We start from the raw sequence: 20,140 nt of genomic DNA, 5'->3' as shown, positions 1-20,140 counted from the left end.
AAACGTATACAATGCCTTCAACTTAGCACATAACGTCACAAAAATATTTTCTCATATACAATTAAAACTATATTTAGATTTACTGATTTGCAGAAGAAAATAAAAATCACTTTGATTTGATAGGAAGGCAGCAGTAACTGAATTAACCACTGGTTGCAGCAGAAGAGCATCTTTGAACATACAACACATCACACCAAAAACAGACAGGCTACAGCAGCCGGTCGTGTAGTGTGTGGGGAACATTTTCTTGGCACACTAAAGGGCCCTTAGTACCAATCAAGCATTCTTTAAACACCACAGCCGACCTTGGGTATTGTTGCTAACCATGTCCATCTCTTTGTGACCACACTGTAACCATCTTCTAATGACTGCATCCAGCATATTGCAAGGTTTCAGTATTCTCACAATGGTTTCTTGAACATGACTGAGGGTTCACTGTACTCAGATGGCCTCCATAACCACCAGATTTCATTCCAATAGAGCACCTTTAGGATGCAGTGGAACGGGAGAGTCACATCATGGAAAATGATCAGCTGCCAAAAAAGTATTTGCCAAAAGGTGATTGTAGGAATTTAAACTGTTGTTAATGTTGTGACTTTTCCCCCTGTAATCTGTCAAAAAGGGAGAAGGTGCAACAGCCTCATAAATCCAGTTCACTACAGTGCATTTACCAACATAAGCAAAGCTATTAGACATTACAAAAACAAAAGAAATAGAAACATCGGCGTTAGCAAGGATTTGTCCAGTGAGTGTAGTGTCCTAGGTTTTCCTCATGAGGGCAGTATAGGGGTTATTTGAAACAAAGTAAACGAAGAAGTGCATGGCGGAAGGAGTTACAGTAGTCACCCTGATGCGGAGAGCAATAATAAACGGCACTGACACGAGTGAGTAGCAAAAACGCACTGCAGGAGATAAAACGGGGAGGTTTAGTTTCTGTCTGGATTCTTGCGCTTCTCTAATTAATGCATGCATTGATGTTTGTAACCCGCTGGCTCCACAGACAAACTGCTCTGTCTAGGACACTTAATGACAACCAACCCGAAGTGCATTCCTTTTCTCTGTGAACTGTAACACTCCAGACACTTATGTGCTAATTTCACACTCATTAAAAGACATTCACTCTTATATACTTCGCAAATAATCAAGGTTTTCTAGCTACCATCGCATTCCAGTTTGCCAGACTATCCATTGTCCCAGTGTAAAATGCCCAAAGTCAAGCGATGAAACAAAGCTGATGTGTCCCGAATGACAGATGGGACCCCGAAAGTGTTTTTACTCGTAACTTGTGTGGTTTGTTCAGTAACAAGTAAAAGTAAAACAAGCAAAGAAAATTAAATTCGACTATTTTCGAATGGAGGCTGGCTCGATTATGAAAACTGGATAATTAAACTGTTTTTTTCGCTTGAAAGACAATTATTGATGTCTAAATTGTGTTTGATGTTGAGCTTTGTGATATTAGTTCTTAAATTGTGAATGCACTGTCGAATAATCTCATCATTTTTTTCTTAAGGTTTAGGATATGTCTGCAGGCTGTGTAAGATGGGTGCTAAGCCATGCAGTGAGAACGGTGTGTGGTGGGAGTCCCGTGTATACGCCACCAGCCTTAAGATTTACAATATGCAGCAAAAGATGTAATATCATCGCTGCCTCTTGGAGACAGTCTGCTTTCTCCACTGAAGTACACAATACAGAACAAACTCCAGCCACGCCAAAGAAGAAAAAGCAAGATCCCCGAGCAAATGCCTCGATCAGCAGCATCGGCCGTAAGATCCCTGAGCGTCAGATACAGGTGATAAGTGCAGCTGGTGAGAACCTGGGCGTCATGCACCGTGCAGATGTCATCAGAATGATGGATGAGGAGGGTCTCAAGTTAGTGCTACTCAGTGAGCACAAAGACCCACCAGTCTACCAGTTGATGAGCGGCAAACAGATCCACGAGGAGCAACTAAAAATGCGGGAGAAGAAGAAAGCGAAAGCAGGTAGATGGTTACCAGATGCTTTTCTCATTCCTCTCTATCCTACTGCCTTCAACCCAGACATTATGTTGAAGGATATCTCAGTTCCTAAACTGTATATGAAGGACAGAGGACAGGGGAGGTAAGGCAGAGGAGCTATAATTGAGGATGCTCAGGTGTATCCTTTGCAGAAGTGTTTTCACCTTGAACATATTAACGAGGCATGGCACACAGCCAGTTCTCTCTACTTGCATTCCTTCTTTGTCCTCGCTGGGGAAATAAGGCTCCAGGAGAGGATGTGAGGAAAGGAACTGGGGATGTACAAACTGAGAAATGAGAAAAGAGGCATTACCTAGGTCAGTTTAAGGACGGTTCAAGAAATAAAGAGTTACATTACACCAAAGTCATGCTCTTTGCTTGAAATTGTCATAGACTTTAGAAAAGCACTTTTGGGGTGACAGGTTGACAAGCAGCTGTAAGTCCAAAAATAGTTGTTTTTTTGCTCCAGTTCCTGTGCAGGTGAAGGAGCTCAGCTTTTCAGGTGGCATAGCGTCTCATGACCTCACCACAAAGCTGAAGCAGGTGGAGAGCTGGCTGGAAAAGAAACACCATGTGAAGATCACTCTGCGGGCAGTGCGTCGTGAATCTGCAGTTAACCTGGTGAGGAAGAACGCCTATAAACCTGAGCAAATTCCTTGATTATTCTTTTATTCAGTAAGGGTCTGAGTTGTGACTAATATAACATAACAAATGTATATACATATATGGTTGCAGTGGTTAATCCACCACTATGTCAATTTTCAAATTCATTATTTCACAAAAAAGCAGAGAAATGGGCAAAGCACGCTATTATTTTGATTAAGATGCCAAATTACAATTATTCAATTGTATTGATGAACAAAAAAATTAGTTTTAGAGATTAATTGTTTTGCTTGATTAATTTCTGGCTTCTCAGAGAAGTCCCCTGTGTCGTTTCAAATACAGTAAGGAGCTTATTTAGCAATAAGCTAATGTATTTTTTTTAAATCCCTGTTATTGGTTCAGAAATATTTAGATGTAGGTCTTGCTTAATTACTTAAACAAAACTTTGCACAGCAATTTAGGGCTGTTTATAGCAAAAAAAATTAAAGTAAAATATGAGTAAGTAAAATCCTCAGTAAAAACTCAGTATTGCTCATATTTCAGTAAAAATTACTTTCGCATTTAGGTTTTTTTTTTTTCTTCCTTAAAAGCTTTTTATGCAGAAACATCTTTGTGTTTTCTTTCCACAGGATGCCACTCTGGAGCAAATCGTGGAACAAATGGAAGTAATGGTGGGATTTGTCTCAAGGCCAAAAGTGATACGTGATGGCCAAGCAGCCGTGTGCATCCTCCGACCGCCTTCAGCAAAGGAACTGTCACAAAAAGGAAAGAACAAGGCTGCAGAAGCACAGCCTGCCAACTCCACTTCAGAGGCCGCTCAGAGTGAAACGTCTCCTGTTGGCAGCACGGACACAACACAAGGGTCCACACAGCACTGATGTGACAGAAATAAAACTTTTTCACAAAAGCAAGTTGGAGTCTGTGCCTAGTGCCACAACTTGTTTCGTCAATCAGACTTTGTAGTTTAAAAGTTTATAACCCAGGGCATGGAGGTCCCACGGGATACAAGACCAGGCTGTCATGTAACCTTTGGCCAAGTAGACACAAACACAAACGCAAAATTGCTTAACAGAGCCACAAAATGACTGTACAGAAAACTGCAAACAACAAAATAACAGTGAAACATAATGAGATACAAACGCACAAAATGTAGACATACACAAAATATTTCATGTAGGCAGCCACCAAAAGGCAAAATGACTAGAAGCACATGTAAAATAAACACAAAAGTGACAAAAAAGACATCAAAAAGAGACACAAAACGATTCAAAACAGATAAAACATAGCTTTAAACACAAGGTAACAACAAGGTAAACACAAGACTTAAAATAGGAGAAAATGTGTATGAATTAAACAATAAAAATGAAAGACCTAATACAGCAAGAAACACTTGCAATAAAAGCAAGATTAAGCAATATGAACAGAGGGCGAAACAAACATAGACAGATAAAAGCAGTGAGAAATGCAGAAATGCAACAGTAAAAAACAATTATACATCTTATTTGTTGGCCTCCATGTGAGGGGGAAGGCTGTTTTCTAATTATGAATAAATGGATTAAGGGCATTTTTGAGAGGCTGAAACGTGCAGGTTTTGACTTAAAGTTATGTGTACACTGTAGCGTTCCAGATACGGGATGAATCTGCATCTGGATTCATTTATAAGATCTTCTTGAGCAAATCAACATGTCTTCAATGTTTTCTTATTGTGAAGCTATGACGGGAACTTGAAATTACTTTTTGTAAATGTCTGAGTTTAAAAGTCATTTTAAATTCGCAAAAACTCACTAAAACCATCAACACGACGTGAAGAAATGACTTCATGTCCAAAATCTATATTGAAGTGAGATCAGCTGAAATCAAACTGAGGTCCAGTTGTACCTGTTTCTACCACACGGTAGTGCAGTAAGTCAACGTTGCTTTTGTTTAACCAAGAAATGGTTATTTTATGTTTGAGAGATGGCAGCGTGCAGACAGTGTTTGTTGTCAGACGAGAATAGTGTTAAAAAATGGGATATAACTGGTCTGTGTTAACATGACACAGGCCCATGTTACTGAAAAGTGTCCACTGAAACCACTGCCTGCAATTTTCACCTAACATTTGTAGTTATCGCTGGAATATATATATATATATATATATATGTATGTATATATATATATATATATATATATGTATATATATATATACACATATACACACACATATGTATATATATATGTGTATATATATATATATATATAGAGAGAGAGAGAGAAAAAAATATGTGGAAATCGTTGACACAGTGTACATCAGGTTGGTCTCTCAGGATGTAGTGTAAAAGTTTTCTAAGATGTTCACAGCTCAGATAGGAACATACTACATGGTAATACCAGACTTATAAACTGATGAATCTGTCATAGAGTAAAAGGTGTACATTTTATTTATGACGTTTTTAATCAAGATAGAACATATTCTTATCAAAAGCTGCTTTAACAAAGAGGAGCACACCAAACCAGCACCAGTGTCTATTTCTCTCAGCTTTATTCAAGATTGTTTTTGGTAAAAAATAAAAGTAAATTTGGCATACAGATACATTCACTCGTCACGGATAAATGTGTTTGCTTGACTGAAATGTCAGTGCAACACTTTCATCAACACTTATCTCTAACCGCAGAGATACTGCCATGGAACTTTTCTCTAACTAGAATCATACATTTCCTATACATTAAAAAAAAACTGAAATCGTGAAATCAAAAGAGAGAGAACTTAAAAGCCTCCTTAAGGCCCCAAAAAATAAAATCTTTCCTAGATTGTGTTAGAAAAAAACAAACAAACAAAAAGCAGCTCAACTAGCATGCAAGAGCAACATTTGTCAATAAGCCTCAAGAACTTTGTAGGAGGAGAAAGGTTTAACAAAGTGATAGTCCAGGTTGCCGCAGTGGGGGCACTGCTGGACGTTGCTGTACTCGGAGAAATACTGCATCCCGACTCGAACGTCCACCACCGGTTTCCCGCAGTGCTTACAGTTGAGACGGGCCTGAGGACATACAGGACACAGGTCAGCAAACAAGAGGCTGGAAAGAGGCAAGATATCAGCATGGAGGTTCACTCGTGACTCCCTGGGATCTAAGTGTGACAAAATCATGTTAATTCAAGGGTCCAAGCAGCTTTAAATGGGTCTTTAGATGCAAAAAGTGACGGTGAAACTAGATAACAGACTGGATGCACTTTTACTACTATAATACAATCACTATTTTTAGACTAGCGTAGGTTATCTAGCTATTAGGCTCTTCTTCCATGGAACCAGCTTCCAGTGGATTCAGGAGACAAACACCTTTTTGATAAAGCTTATAGTTAGGACAGGCTCAAACCGGCTGCTAGGGGACTTTCCATGATGCAATGAGCATTTCTCTTCCCCATGTGTTTACATGCCACTATTTCATGACATTAACGTCAGTCTACTCTCTCCTGTAGTTTGTGTTTTGTATTTTGTCATTCACGGTCTCTCTACGCTCCTGTTTTTCACCTTTTTATTTCGCCTCATGCTCCAATAGTTTGCAGCGGATGGCTGTAGCTCCCTGATCTTGGTTCTGCGGCAGGGTTCTTTCTGTTAAAAAGGGAGTTTTTCGTTTCCTATGTTGCCAAGTTCTTGGTTGTAGGAGATCGTCCAACTTTTGGGGTTTAAAATTGCCTTAACATTTCTAGAGCCTTGGGATAGCTGTTGCTATGAATTGGTAACAAATTAAGTAACAAATTAAGCGCTACAATTAGCAAACAAATGCTGTGGTTTTTTTGCTATTTGGTAGATACTTTGTAGATGCAGGTAATGCAATAAAAATATTATACGCCATATTCCAAATTATGCAAACATCCAGTTTGTCGTTTTCAGTTAAACTTGTGGATGGTATTGTGTCTCAGGGCTCTTTGGATCACTGATATGAATCTCAGACAGCTTTCATAATTAGGTTGCCAGGCAAGCTCAATTAAAGGAAAACTAGCTAAAAAAGATGTTCCAAATTATTAAGCATACCACAGGTTCCATGCAACATGGGAAAAAAGGATTTCTCTGCTGCAGAAAAGTTTCAAATAGTAGAATGCCTTGGACAAGGTATGAATACATTCAATACGACACAAAAACTTAAGCGATTATTGTACTGTGAAAAACTTTGTGGCTGATTCACAGCACAGACGGGTTAATGAGGAAGGTTTCTGCCAGAGAAATTCATCAGATTAAGAGAGCAGCTGTTAAAATGCCATCTCCCACAAGCAGAAATACATCAAGATTCATTTTCAAACAGTCTTCCAAACTAATGGATGTCGTGCAACCCTGGGTTAAGGTTAGGAATCATGGGGAGAGAGCTGGTAGCCCCCTTTAGGATGCCCAAAGGTGTGAAAATGACCTCTGCAAAATACTGGTATGTAGAGTTTCTTCCTATCTTCATGCATGACAATGCACCATCTCATCCTGCAACGAATACCTCTGTGGCACTGGCTGCTCTGGGCATAAAAGGAGAGAAATTCATGCTGTGGCCCCCATCCTCCCCTGACCTCAACCCTATTGAGAACCTCTGGACCATCCTCAAGCAAAAGATCTATGAGGGTGGGAGGTAGTTCACATCAAAACAGCAGCTGTGGGAGGCTATTCTGACATCTTGCAAAGAAATTCAAGCAGGAACTCTCCAAAAACTCACAAGTTCAATGGATGCAGGACTTGTGAAGGTTATATCAAAAAAGGACTTTTGTTTTTGATAGAAATAGCTTTTGGTTTTTAGTAAATGTGACCTAATACTGCAAATTCAACAAATGACCATTTTCAGTTCTTTACAACCAATAAAAATTTTTGAAACTCTATTGTGCATAATAGTTTAGAACAGTGTTTTTTAAGGTTTGTTTTATTTCTGCAAAAACATGGTTATCATTGGGAGGTATGTTCAATAAAATTTGAATTTGCAAAGCCAAAAACAATCCATTTCCACTAAAAAGCAGGTAAGCGGAGCTTCTATTGAGATTATTTAACCCCAGAAAGGAAGATTTAATAATCCAATTTCAAGTCAGACAAACAAAACTTTATATTAACAACGTGGAGTCAGTAGTTCAGAAAATGAGTTATACGTTGTCTGACTTTTTAAATTGGTATTGAATCATTTAACTTTTGTCAGATCGGTGCTAACAGTTATTTTGGTGTCCATGAGCAAATGTTGGCATCTGCAAGTAACATGGTCACAGCTTTGTAGGAGCTGCAGCTGTTTAATCTCTAGATTTGGTTTAGAGCTTTTTTAATTAACTTTTTGGCTCAAAGTGGCAGAGGAGAAAGCTGTAAACACAACACTGAATTGCTATCACCTCATAAATTGATAACTTTAGCAAACACCTGCTTACACACCCAGCAGAGATAAAGCATCATGTCACTGTACCTATTTGTTGTCAGAAATTACTAATACGGGGAAGGTCTTTGGTTTTTGCTCTTATCGCTTTTGTCTGTCATATTACTCTTCTTCTTCTTTTCTATTTATTTCAGTAGCATGCTCTTCTATGCCCCTCAGTGTTTCTACCTGGCAACACGGTGAAGCAGCCAGTATGTCGTAGGTATACATGGTGCCCAGCTGGTGCCAGCTCCCATCCCAGCGTGACTTGCACTTGATGCAGACAATCTTGTGGACGCCCTCTAGACAGTCCACACAGATGGCGTAGAGGTGCATCAGCCGGCCTGTTGAAAGAACCAAAAGGAATAATTAATCATACATAAAAAAATAAAATAAAACAATAAGCCTCCTCAAAAGTCCACTGTCACATCCCTGCAGTATATACAGACCTTTACGTTGCTTCATGAATATTATTCTTTTTCTTGCTCTGGTGTTTTTCCACTCCACTGCATTATACAGAGTCATTTTATTACCGCCGCCAAGGAGGCTTTTTTTTTTTTTTGCAGCATTTGTGATATGATGATAGCTCAATTAATTAAAAAAAAAAACCTTTGGACTGGTGTAGAGTGGGGTCATGTTAACAATACATTCAAATTTTACTTCCATCCACTGAGGTCTTCAGGGTTAACTTAATGATTTATTGGTGAAAATTTGTCAAAAAATCAGAAGTGTATTGTCAACATATAAAAAAGTACCATAAAAAGAGTTCTAATATAATGTTACATTTGACCTCTGACCTCTTCTTCAAGGTCAGTGGATTGTTCTGAAGGCCAAAGGAATAATAATGCTGCACAAAGCTATTTAAAACAATTTTTTACTTTTATTGTTTGTACTGACGATATAAAGGCATATACTGTAGGGGATGATATATGGGGATTCTAATTATTGTGTTATTTTGGACTTCATAAAATGTCTTGTATCTATACAAGACTATACTTGTAATGGCAAACATTTAGAAAATCATACTGGCATAGATTTTAAATATCACATTATAGTTTTCATCCAAATGTCATGTCACATTTGACCTCTGACCTGACTTTTATGTTTGACATCTTCCTTCCTCTTAAAATGACCCCAAAAATTGTTGCATCTTAAAGTCAGTAAGTTAGAAACATAATGTAGAAATATAATATTATATATTGAGCTCAAGTTATTCGCTTAACATTTACAAATCAATATCCATTACCTACTCCTACATAATGTTTGCGTACTCAAAGTAAACACCTGTCACTCTGCCCTTATGTCATTTTTACTGCACTATTCCCTTAAAGGTAAATACAGCCCAGAGAGTGAGCTGTCTTAGCGGAGGCTTGAACTCTCTGAGTGCTTCTTCTTCATGTTTTTGCCACACAGTTCAAGCCTGAGTTATGATTATGTTTTCTGGGGGGTTCTTACTTACTTCTTCTGTTTTTAGCTCAAATATAGAAAAGTATCATGGCTAGTATAATTTAACTGAACTCTTTTTTTTTTCACATCTGTTGGACAGAAATTAAGCTACTCCTTCACCAACATTTAAATTCTGCCTGACAAAAAGCAGCAAAAATGGAATAAATAAGCCTTTCATACTGATGCATATCAAGGACATACATATCAAAGCTTGGAGGCCAGCACATCAAAGAAGCTTCACGCTGATTTACATTCATGTAGGACTGTGCAGAAGCCAGCAGAAAACCTTTCATGTGTATTCACACAGTGAATATTGGGCTTACTGATGGATCAATTTCTCTTTATATAAGGAAAACACAGTTTGAAAACACTTTAAAGGAGCAGGAATGTATAATTGAGCATCATGATGCACTAATAATTTATTTATAACCACTGAGAATATACATTTTTCATGATTAGCGGCAGTCCTGTTGTCGTACTCTGCGGTAGTCTTAACAAGGCGGTGACCCTGAGCTCTCAGTGCGCTGCCAATTAGGAAAACATGCAAATACACAAAAACAAATGAAGAACTTATTCTCATGAGTTTGAAAACGTAGTACACAACAAGATGATTCACAGATCAGTTTCATTTCCTTTAAAGGTTTAAATATCTTTTTTTACTCTAAATAGTCTGATTGCGTGATGTATTACGACTTTATTACATTTGTTTGCTCACTTTTGAGTTTGACTGCCCAAGTCAGAAGCTTAATCACAATAAGGTCTGTGTAAACTTAAAGGTTTCATTCAATTTGCACCACTAAATAAAAATCTGATAGAAAATGGGTGAGGTTAGAAGCCTCTGTTATACATTTTTCCCTATTCTCCCTGCCCCATGTACAATACACAGGCTGTATATCCTCACCAAATCTGATGTCATTCCCCCCTTTCTCAACTCTCCTGGCGCTATACATTAAAGGCAAAATAAGCTGATGAAACAAATCTTGCGAGGTCCTCTACTTCCGCTATTTTAATCTTCTGTCTATCTTCTAGCCAGGCATTGTAAATACACTTGATTAATTGATGGTTAGCAACCGTGACGACCACTGAAAAAGCAGAAGTTCTGACAGATTGCTGTTCAAAATCAGACCGCTCAATGCTGAGCGAAATTTCAGAAAACTCAAATAATACATCTCAGACTCTTACATGCATGAATATTTACCTCCACAAATTAAGCACAGGCCTCATTCCATGCAGTTAAAACCATGTCTGACCTTGAAGGTGGCACGGCACATCGTACTCAATCTCATCATGGCGTGAAGGGCTGAGGAACAGCGTCCCATCCACCAAAGGAAACTGCTCAAATACAGGCAGCGCCCGGTGGCACAGTGCACAGTTGACCACGTTTCTCTGGCTCGCACTGAGAGCTGACAGGATGAACCTACAGGGTGGCGACACAGTAAGAAGAACCATCATCAAATCACTTGCACTGAAAGTTCAGGCAGTTCTTCTATGTAGGATATCAGCAGAAATGATTGTGGCACTGCATCTCGTGACCTAAATCAACAATCATTTCTTTGTTTTAATCAGTGCATGCAGTCAAAATTCTGCTAAAAACAGTGATAAGCCACTCTGTTTACAGGAGGTACAGAATTATAATAGAGGAAGCATGTATGAGGAAAGAAAACCATATCATAGATCCATTTTAAGAAGCTTTTTTTTCTGAATATGAACGATGAACTGTGCAAAAGTCTCTGGCCACCGCTCGTTTCTTTATATTTTGTTAGGAAGATTGGAAATACACACAGTGATTTAGTGAAAGATGTGCAAACATAAATATGTATTTCAACAGTTTGTACAATTCTATCAAGCTGTCGCCAATCAGACACTTTCAGGATGATGGATCCAGATGGTAGATCAAAATCTGATACAACTATTCAGCATTTATATTTCCATCGCTTTTAACAAGATCCTCACCACCACTTGGTTTTTCCAGATGGCTGTAGACACAGTGTTTCACCTTCGTCCTGACGTCTTCAGTGCATACAAATTCAAATTTGTATTCATCACTCTTGTGAAGTACCTCAGCCTTCTCTGTGTTTTCCTTCCCTAAGAATGGCTTCTTGACAGCCACCATTCCTTTGAGATCATTTCAGATATCCACGTTTTTAGGCCTGTCACTTCTTTTTTTGACCTCATCTTGTCCATTTTCCTCAATATTTTTAGGCACACACTTCACACCATGCTGTGATATGCCAGGTTTTCAGCTAATAGCTGTTTGTTGTACAAAAGTAATACTTTATGCCTATCAAGCTGCGCTATCTTAGAATTTTTTTATAGATTCAAATAAATAAATTGGAACAAATCATGCATTTTTGTGACAGTCTGCTAGTAACAAAGATATAATTTAAAAATTTTGTGTTTCTTAAATCGTCTATTGTGTGTAGACACAACTGGGTCACTGGGCTAGATGCCTATTTTAAATTTGAACAAGTCATAGTTCAGTATTAAGCTTAATGAACAAACAAACAAAAGCCTTTCTCTGAAAAAGATTAGGTCTTATCTAAGGATAAGAGGTGGTTTAAGACTTTTGCACAGTACTGCATGTAAATGTATACATGAATGAGTGCTGTGCAAATGCTGTAATTATATTGCAACTTTAACCGCTGTGTGGTTATATGATGTTATAACTGCAAAATGCTGCAGTTACAATATATTAAAACCACATGTGCCACAAGCAGCTGTGAATGTGACGACCTGCTCTGTGTGCAGCCTGCTCGTTCTTTACCTGTACTAAGCACATGAATATAGGACCTGGCCTGTCTGACAGTGAATCACGTGCATTGCATGGGCACATCTGGTAGGTTTAAAAGTTCTGAGTTTTATTTAGCATTTTGATTAAAAAATATGTTTAAAGTTTCAAGATTTGCATGCAAAATAAACATTTCAGATTGATCACTTTCACCATGTGTTCACTGTGTCGCAAGTTTAGTGTTCAAGAAATGTTGCAAGAAATAGATTTGTTATATTATTTCCCAAAAGCCCTACCTGCGCAGCTCCTCTCCCTGGCCTGCCTGGGCATCATCTTCCATGCGGACGTGGTAGGTGTTGAGCTTGTGGCGCGGGATGTGGGTGAGGAGTTCCGAGAGGTCCAGCCTCCTCAGGAACTGCACCGGGTGAGGGTGGCTACCATCACCCACACTGCCAGAGGTGAGCCGGTGATGAAGCGGGAGGGTAAAGGATAGCTGTAGCGGCAGGACAGACCCTGCATCTAAGTGAGGAGCACCAGCTGCACCGCCAGAGGCTCCCAGGGAGCAGCCTCCGCTCCGACCGAGAGATCCCCCAACCAACAGGTGTTTCCTCTGTGCGTCCATGTGGACGGCTGATTTGAAGAACTCTCCCAGCTGACGGGAACCCCGCATACCTGTTCCCCCACCTCCCGATCCGAGAGCAGCAGTGGGGGAGAAGGTGAAGCCAGTAGGAGGAGACTGTCCCGGGGAGTCACATGGAGATTTCTGAGGAGGCCCAAAAGGTAAAGGCCCTCCTATTGCATATCCCCCTCCTCCTGCTGCTCCACCTCTCTCTGTGGAGTTCTGTCGATCAACTGATTGTCTACGAGGCATCTCCTGACTAGAGGCCCTATTAGCTAGTTTGGCTCCTCCTACAGCCCCTCCAAGTGGTTTGCTTTTCTTGGGCTCTTCAAAAAACCCATCCCCGGACCCTGAAGCCCCTCCGCTGGCTCCAGTCCTGCCTGAGCTCCTTTCCGACGATTTCTTCTTACGCTCATCCTGCATGCGTTTCACCTGGTACCAGTCGGTGTCCTTCTTCAGGTGACCCTGGCCACAGCGGCAGGAGCAGAACCTGAAGGCTAGGTCGTAGCCTTTCTTGGTCCACATGTTTTGTCGGCATTGCTTCTCATTCCAGGACCGCGCACGGCCGATGCAGTTGAACTGGACAAGGATGGAGCTCTCCCACTCGTAGAAACACTGTAGATGCATCCAGTTGCCATAAGGGCAGAGCTCGCTGTTGCAAACAACCCTCTGGCAGTCGTCCTTCTCCAGATCAATGGCACGGCTCAGGCTGCAGCCGAGAGGGGTTGCACACTGGGCCTCTGAATGAACAGAGAGAAGAGAGGAGGGAAAAGAATTTATTTATAACTCAAATTCATAAAAAGTTTAAAAGCTGTGTACAATGTAGATGAAACCAGACCGCAATGATTTGTAAATCTCATAAACCCATATCTTATTCACAACAAAGCATACAAAACATATTGAAGGTTTAAATTGAGACAACAAAAGGTGGGGAAAGTACCAAAGAGAAACCCCTGGAGGAACACAACAGGACAGTAACAAGACTGGGTATAAAAAGAGCATCTTTGAGAGTTTCTCAGAAGTAAAAGATGGACAGATGTTCACCACTCTGCAAATAAGTGTGTCTACTGTGTCTGGAACAATTTCAGAATGTTCCTCAACATAAAACTGTGACAAGTGTGAACATCTCATAATGTACAGTACTGAGTATTTTCAAAAGATACAGAGAATTTGTAGAAATCTGTGTGTGGAAGAGACGAGGCTGAAAATCAATATTTGATGACCGTAATCTTTGCTAAAAACAACCATGTTTCTGCATTGGCTCAGGAACTACCCCAGAAATCATTATTCAGGGATACAGTTCATCATGCCATCCACAAATGCAGGTTTAACCTCTATTTTGCAAAGAAAGAAGCCAAATGTGAACATCTTTTTTTGCTCATTTTGAGGGTCACCGCACCGGATCATCTTCCTCCAGCTCCCCTTTTCTCAAGCATCTTCTTCTATCACACCAACCTTCTGCATGTCCTCCTTCGCTACATCAATTAATCCTCCTATTTTTCTCCTACCTGGCAGCTCCACATTCAACATCCTTTGTCCAGTATGCTCACTATCCCTCTTCTGCAAACCATCTCAGGCTCGCCTCTCAAGCCAATCTTCAAATGTTATTTTGAAGATTGATATATGACGACATTGATCTACGCCTATCAGATATTTGACAACAAATGTAACCTAGCCAATCAAAATTAGGGTGACTTTGCTCTTTTCAGTCTACAGCCTATTTTATTTCTTTAACTCTTCTAATAAACCTCAAGTACTGCAAACAATAAATCTGTTAATGTAAAATACATAAAATAAAACTAAAATATGAAGATTGGAAATAGCTAAAGTTAAAGATAAATGAATAAAAGTATTAATAAACATCAGGGCTCTCAAAATTTCAAAATCCCTGGTAGCCCTTCGGGCAGGGACTCTTCAGTTTTTGGTAGCCCAAAATAAATGTAAGTAGCCCGAATAAAAAAAGAGAGCAATTTTTTGATTGATGTTTTGTTTCCTGTTTTGTTTCCTTTACAATATTATACATTAAAGTATAATATTGTAAAGGAAACAAAACATTAATCAAAAAAATGTTGAAAAACAAATTACAACATTGTATAAAAATTACAATCATCAACTCAAATACTTGGTTCTAATTGAACAGAAATTTCTATGAACTTGTAAGAACTGTAGGACATGAATCAGTCTGTGTCAGATCCTGACTTTGAAATTTCCGCTGAAGTCACGGGTAAGAGACAAGTGGAACCAAGATCGAGGCCATTTGCTTTTTGAAGTTTGCAAAGACTGCTAAATTTTGCCAGTGGTAGTTCACTCTTTGCAACATAGTACGCTGTTCTAAACAGATTTTTCAGGTTTATTTTTAGTATGTTATTTGCAATTGGTGTTTGTTCTGGGAAAGATATTGCAGACTGAGCAATAATGCATTTCTTGCATTTCTCATGGGTTCTAATGTGGGCCTTTCTTAAAATGACTGGTCCCAGTAACAAAGGCGCTTGTCGACTCAGAAATCGAGAGAAAACCAACAACACACCCGGCAGAACATTATGTTATTTACACGGGTGCACATAAGTGGTCCGCATGTGCGCATTCGCTGTCAAAATAAAAGACGCGCACCAGATAAGAAGTTGCAACGTACGTTTGCGTCTATATAAAAAGCACTGTTTTTGTCCGCTAGAGTGGGATTTTCACGGCACATTCCGCACCACATCTCTGTGCGTTCATCATTTGTTTGAAGCCAGCTCACCTCCTGCAACCACTTTTCTGAGAATACGCGCTTCTTTTGTGGTTCGGACTCCTTCTGACATTTCTTTGGAGGTGGAGGAACACCAAAGTAATTGCTTAAAGGAGCTTCTTCGACATCTTTAAGAGTTCTAAACAAATGTCTGTCCTCCTCCAGAAAATCTTATGTATGCAAACACGCGTTGCAACTTCATATCTTGTGCGCGTTTTTTATTTTGACAGCGAATGCGCACCTGCGGACCACTTATGTGCAGCCCTGGTTATTTAGCTCGTCATATTGCAGCCACAGAAATTCTTTTGTCCATGAAACCATAAAGCTGCACTTTCTTTTTGCCTTATAGTCTGATTTGTCATAACTTTTCCGTTTTGTGGTAAGCTTTTCTTTGGCTGTCACTTCTTCACCCTGACCTGTCTTATTTGGCTCAGCAGAACTAAAATATATATCCTGCTGCTTTTACATACACACACATAACGGTCAGCGATTCTCTGCTCAATCAACCTCTCACATGTTTAAGCTGCGGGAGATTTCACTTGTCATGTTTGCATAGTAAGCTAACGATTGATAAGACGATGTCAGAGGAATTGGTGCGCAAATTATCCTCACTCACCAATCAGTACTGTCGCTCTCTATACACAGTTCGCGGGATTGCAAAGTGAAAGCAAAAAACAAGCGCAAATTCAAACTCAATTTCAATATGTCACATATTGACAGTGGCTCACCGATGCCAATGACATAATTACCCAGCTACATTTCTGAAAGAATGCAAAAGCATTGGCATATATTTTTCCTTCCTACAATAGCCCGACGGGCAGGGCAGAGATAGATTTTGGTAGCCCGACTGGAAAAATCGCTAGCCCCGGGACGTCGGGCTAGCGATTTTGCGAGCCCTGAACATTCTGATTTGCTATTTACTGAATTAACATATGTGTAGGCATTATTTATATTATAGAATGTGACATAGTATTTTTGCTCTTTTAATTTCCTCCTTATTTACCTTCACTTTGACTCTCCAGCTTATTCGGTTTTCCATTTAATTTTTCAAATAATTCAATTGTTTTAGTTTGGCACCTTTTGTCCTCCAGAGAAAATTCTAATTACAAGTTAACCATTAAACTACAGCATTGTTTAATCCAGTGGTAACTTTTACTATTCATTTACTGCACAAGAGCCTAAGAAGAAGTCTTCAAATTAAGTAAACAAAACAACAGCAAACCCTAGAAGCGAATTTTACTTTCATAAACTGCACTTATGACGCTTTCAGCTTCTTAAAAGCTTTTTCGGTGTCTCGAATTTTTAGAAACTGAAGAGAGTTGTGGGGTTTTCTTTCGCACAAACTGAATACACCACTTTGGGATTTTTATTATTATTTTTTATTTTATTTTAATCAACCATTATGTGCAGCTGAAATACTAAAGGCAACAATTTATTCATGTCTTCAGCACAAATGCATTTTGGGTGACATTTTCCCTCCGATTCTCCATCCTAAGCTTCATCGCAAACAGACACAACATGGGGTGAAAATGTTAAACGGGTGCTTTCGGTGTCCTTGCTGCCTCTTCTGCATCTATTTATGAAATTCAAGTAGGCCATCCTGTGAGCAGCTCTATTCACAGGATGCCAATTCTCAAATCTGGATGTGAATCAAACAAAATGTGGCCACACGGTCTCTATGAGAGGAGTAGCTCATGATAATACACTGTGTGTGTGTGTGCGTGTGTGTGTGTGGGGGGTAGTTTCCTCCTTCCTTTTCCGGTACAATTGCAGGGCTTTCTTCTTCTTCTTCTTCTTCTTCTTCTTCACTTTCTAACTCACCACACAGCAGAAAACAATCCACTTTTAGCACCGTGTATCACTCTGGTGTCTACAAGTGTGTTCAGGCTTCAGCATCCGCAGAACAAGAGCTTTGCAGAGATTTTGTAACTTCCAGTTAAAGGCATCTTTCATACCATAAACCTAGTCCTAGACTATAAACTTATTTCAGTGAAGGTCTTCAATGAATTTTCTTTTTTAGTGCAGGAACAGGCTTAATCCACATCTGGGGAAACCTGCTGCAAAAGATAGATGACAGCAAAAAGGTAATTTTTTGTTAAAAGGCCCAAACCCCCTCTTGGAACCGCCTACCTTCTGGTTTTGCAAACATGCACTTTACACTCTGAACTAAAATAAATAAATAAGTGTAATTACTAACTACCTGTACAGTATATACGTTAAGTTTCTCTGATGAGTTACACGGTAAAAATCCCGATTTGTGCTTTGCTTTCCCTTTTAAAAAAGTTAAAGCAGGACTTTACTTAGTCTTATAACACCATAAGAACAATCTGTTGTCACTGGATGTGTAATGCTGCACTAGCAATACCTGACAGTTAAGATGAGGTTTGCTGTGAAGTGGTTTCCAGTCTCAAGCTTTGTTTAATCTGTACAGTTTGTATGAATGCACGCACCTCCAGCAGCTCCACGTCCGTGTGGACTGCATTTGAACTTGAGTGCGCACACAAGCGGTGAGCTGTCAGTATTACCCTGGAGGAGGAAGGCCACAACCGAAAAACTGTTGTGGACAAGGTGCCCGTCAGGAAAAGACAGCTGAGGCCTGCGAGAGAGCCCGCGATCACTGACGTGCACGTGCAGACAAAGAAATAAAAGAAGGGTCGCGCTGTGTCGTTAACACCTCTTATGGCCACTTTTTACGGCGCTGCGCGTCACATTCACGGGCGATAATCCCTTATATTCCTAGAGGAGTTCCGAGGAGCCGAACTCCATTCATAAATTTCACGATTTCGTATCTCTCCCATCATCCACCTCTGAAGCCAATAACAAACTACGACCACAATCGACTTAAGAAACACCAACAGCCGCTGTCAAGTTCGCCTTAAATCCGACACATTAAGTAACACCTACTACTTCAGCAATATTTCAACTGCTTTGCCGCCTGCTCGGCATTCGTCCTGTGCCCACACAAACCCCGAATGACCTTTAAAAAATAATAGAAAATCAGTTTCCCAACCACGATTTAAGCGCAGTTGAGCAATAGCTACTCCAACAGCTACAATTATGCAAGGCCTGAAATCGTGCTCGACAAATGTGGCCCATGTTTGCCACTATTCACGGAACCGTAATGCCGCACATTTTAAACGAAGTTTGGGCTTGAGCTGCAAGGAACAAGTGGATGGGGGGGGGATCGAGACATTTGCACCGTTGCAGTGAACGTATGTCACAGTCGTGCAGACAGACAGACAGGGCTTCCCCCCTGGCAGGAAGGCAGCATCACCAAACTTCACTACATCTGCGTCCGTTTCCTCTCTTACCACTTGAGCGCTCGCTCCTGGGTGCAGCCGCCGCGGCCGCGCCTCCTGGTGCGGCCGCACAGGCTCCATTTTCCTGCTCATCTCCGCTACTGTTCGTGCGTTTGCTTTTCTTTCCCTTGCTGCTCTTCTGGTTGGGCATTTTACAGGATTCGAGTGTCAAGTGTTATTTTCGACCTCTATCAACGGCTCCTGTCAGCGCTGTCTGACATTTCTGTGGACTCCATTTCAGCAGTGGACCCTTGCAGTGCTTTGTTTTTAATGCGGGCTTTTCTCTTTGTGGTGATGCTTTTGGGCCTCTTCTTGCACGGCGGGTTGAATTTAGTGCAGCAGGTCTAAGAAATAAGCTGGTATAACCTTTAGGAGCGAAGGCGTGTCCGTCTCTTGTTTTGATTCCTGCTCTGCTGTTCTCTTCCACCCCCTGACGTCACGGGACCCCGCCCCCTAGTGTTGACCGTCAGCGATTTAGGCTGCGTTTGCGTCCCGTGGGAAAGCTCGGAATTTGCTGCCTCTAAAGGCATGTTTCGGTTTTTAGTCAGGTATCAGATTTATTCCCCATACATAGAAAGTTCACAGAAAGGTCTTAGCAAAACAAAGCCTTAAAAGTTACTTCAACTTCACACCATATGATATTATTATATAATATCTTTCTCTATACTTATTTTACTGTACTGTATTTATTTTTAATTAAAAAATTTTTTAATTTCATTAAGCTATAGTTTTATGTCACATTATATACTATTGCCTTATGTACTCTACCACTTTCTCAAGCCATTTGTTATATACTTGTTATTGTTAATTTAATTTTTTCCCTAATTGTCCTATCATAGCTTACTTAGCCATTATTTATTTTTAAAAACTAAATAAAGAATCTTTTTTTCATATCTTTCTTAAAGGCAAAAGCCTGAATCTGACCATTTCATGGTTATGGTGAATTTCACCAAAATAAGTAAAATAAATAAATAGTTTAAATGTACCATACAGCCCACCTTTCCAGTGTGAAGCCACATGCACAGAAAATAACCCTAAAAACTACAAATTAGCTGCTGTTTCTCAGAATTTGAATGAATTGGTGGGCCAGATTTACATTTGCAAAGAACTATGCTTTAGTTTGACACATGTGGCCGAGTAGTTTAAAAATTAATCAGATTCTTGACTGACTGTGATTGCATTAGTAAATTAATTATGTTATTTCTAAGCTAGGAGAATACGGTAATTTGTTACTTGTCAGTACCTTTGTTATACCTCATTATAAAAGTACTTTTATTTGTCTACAGTGCTGTTATGACAGTGTTCCAGCGTCATCACCCATCCTCAAAATTTCCCCACTTAATGCTTCATTTAAAAAAAATAATTATGCCAATTCGAGATTAC

At 39.8% G+C, this 20,140-nt stretch overlaps 2 protein-coding genes across 2 annotated transcripts; one reads left to right on the top strand and one right to left on the bottom strand.

Moving 5' to 3' along the window:
• The first annotated feature begins 822 nt into the window (after positions 1–822).
• Positions 823–3,499, top strand: mtif3 (mitochondrial translational initiation factor 3). Its single transcript, XM_085373186.1, has 4 exons — positions 823–884; positions 1,511–1,979; positions 2,464–2,615; positions 3,227–3,499. Exons 2-4 carry the CDS (start codon positions 1,520–1,522, stop codon positions 3,473–3,475), a joined length of 861 nt encoding a protein of 286 aa, XP_085229312.1. The 5' UTR covers positions 823–884; positions 1,511–1,519; the 3' UTR covers positions 3,476–3,499.
• Positions 3,500–5,117: 1,618 nt separating this feature from the next.
• Positions 5,118–19,136, bottom strand: heca (HECA ribonucleoprotein granule regulator). The gene is made up of 5 exons (XM_085372499.1): positions 18,770–19,136; positions 12,408–13,470; positions 10,634–10,800; positions 8,127–8,281; positions 5,118–5,611 (listed from the first exon to the last, which is right to left on the bottom strand). Exons 1-5 carry the CDS (start codon positions 18,906–18,908, stop codon positions 5,447–5,449), a joined length of 1,689 nt encoding a protein of 562 aa, XP_085228625.1. The 5' UTR covers positions 18,909–19,136; the 3' UTR covers positions 5,118–5,446.
• Between the last annotated feature and the right edge of the window lie 1,004 nt (positions 19,137–20,140).

The sequence above is a fragment of the Diplotaxodon limnothrissa genome, linkage group LG15, assembly GCF_057381915.1.
Source record: "Diplotaxodon limnothrissa isolate DT_005_m linkage group LG15, D_limnothrissa_male_GT1.1, whole genome shotgun sequence".
Taxonomy (NCBI): Eukaryota; Metazoa; Chordata; class Actinopteri; order Cichliformes; family Cichlidae; genus Diplotaxodon; species Diplotaxodon limnothrissa.
The sequence above is the reverse complement of the archived record's forward strand: the minus strand, read 5'-3'. Positions and strand labels throughout refer to the sequence as shown.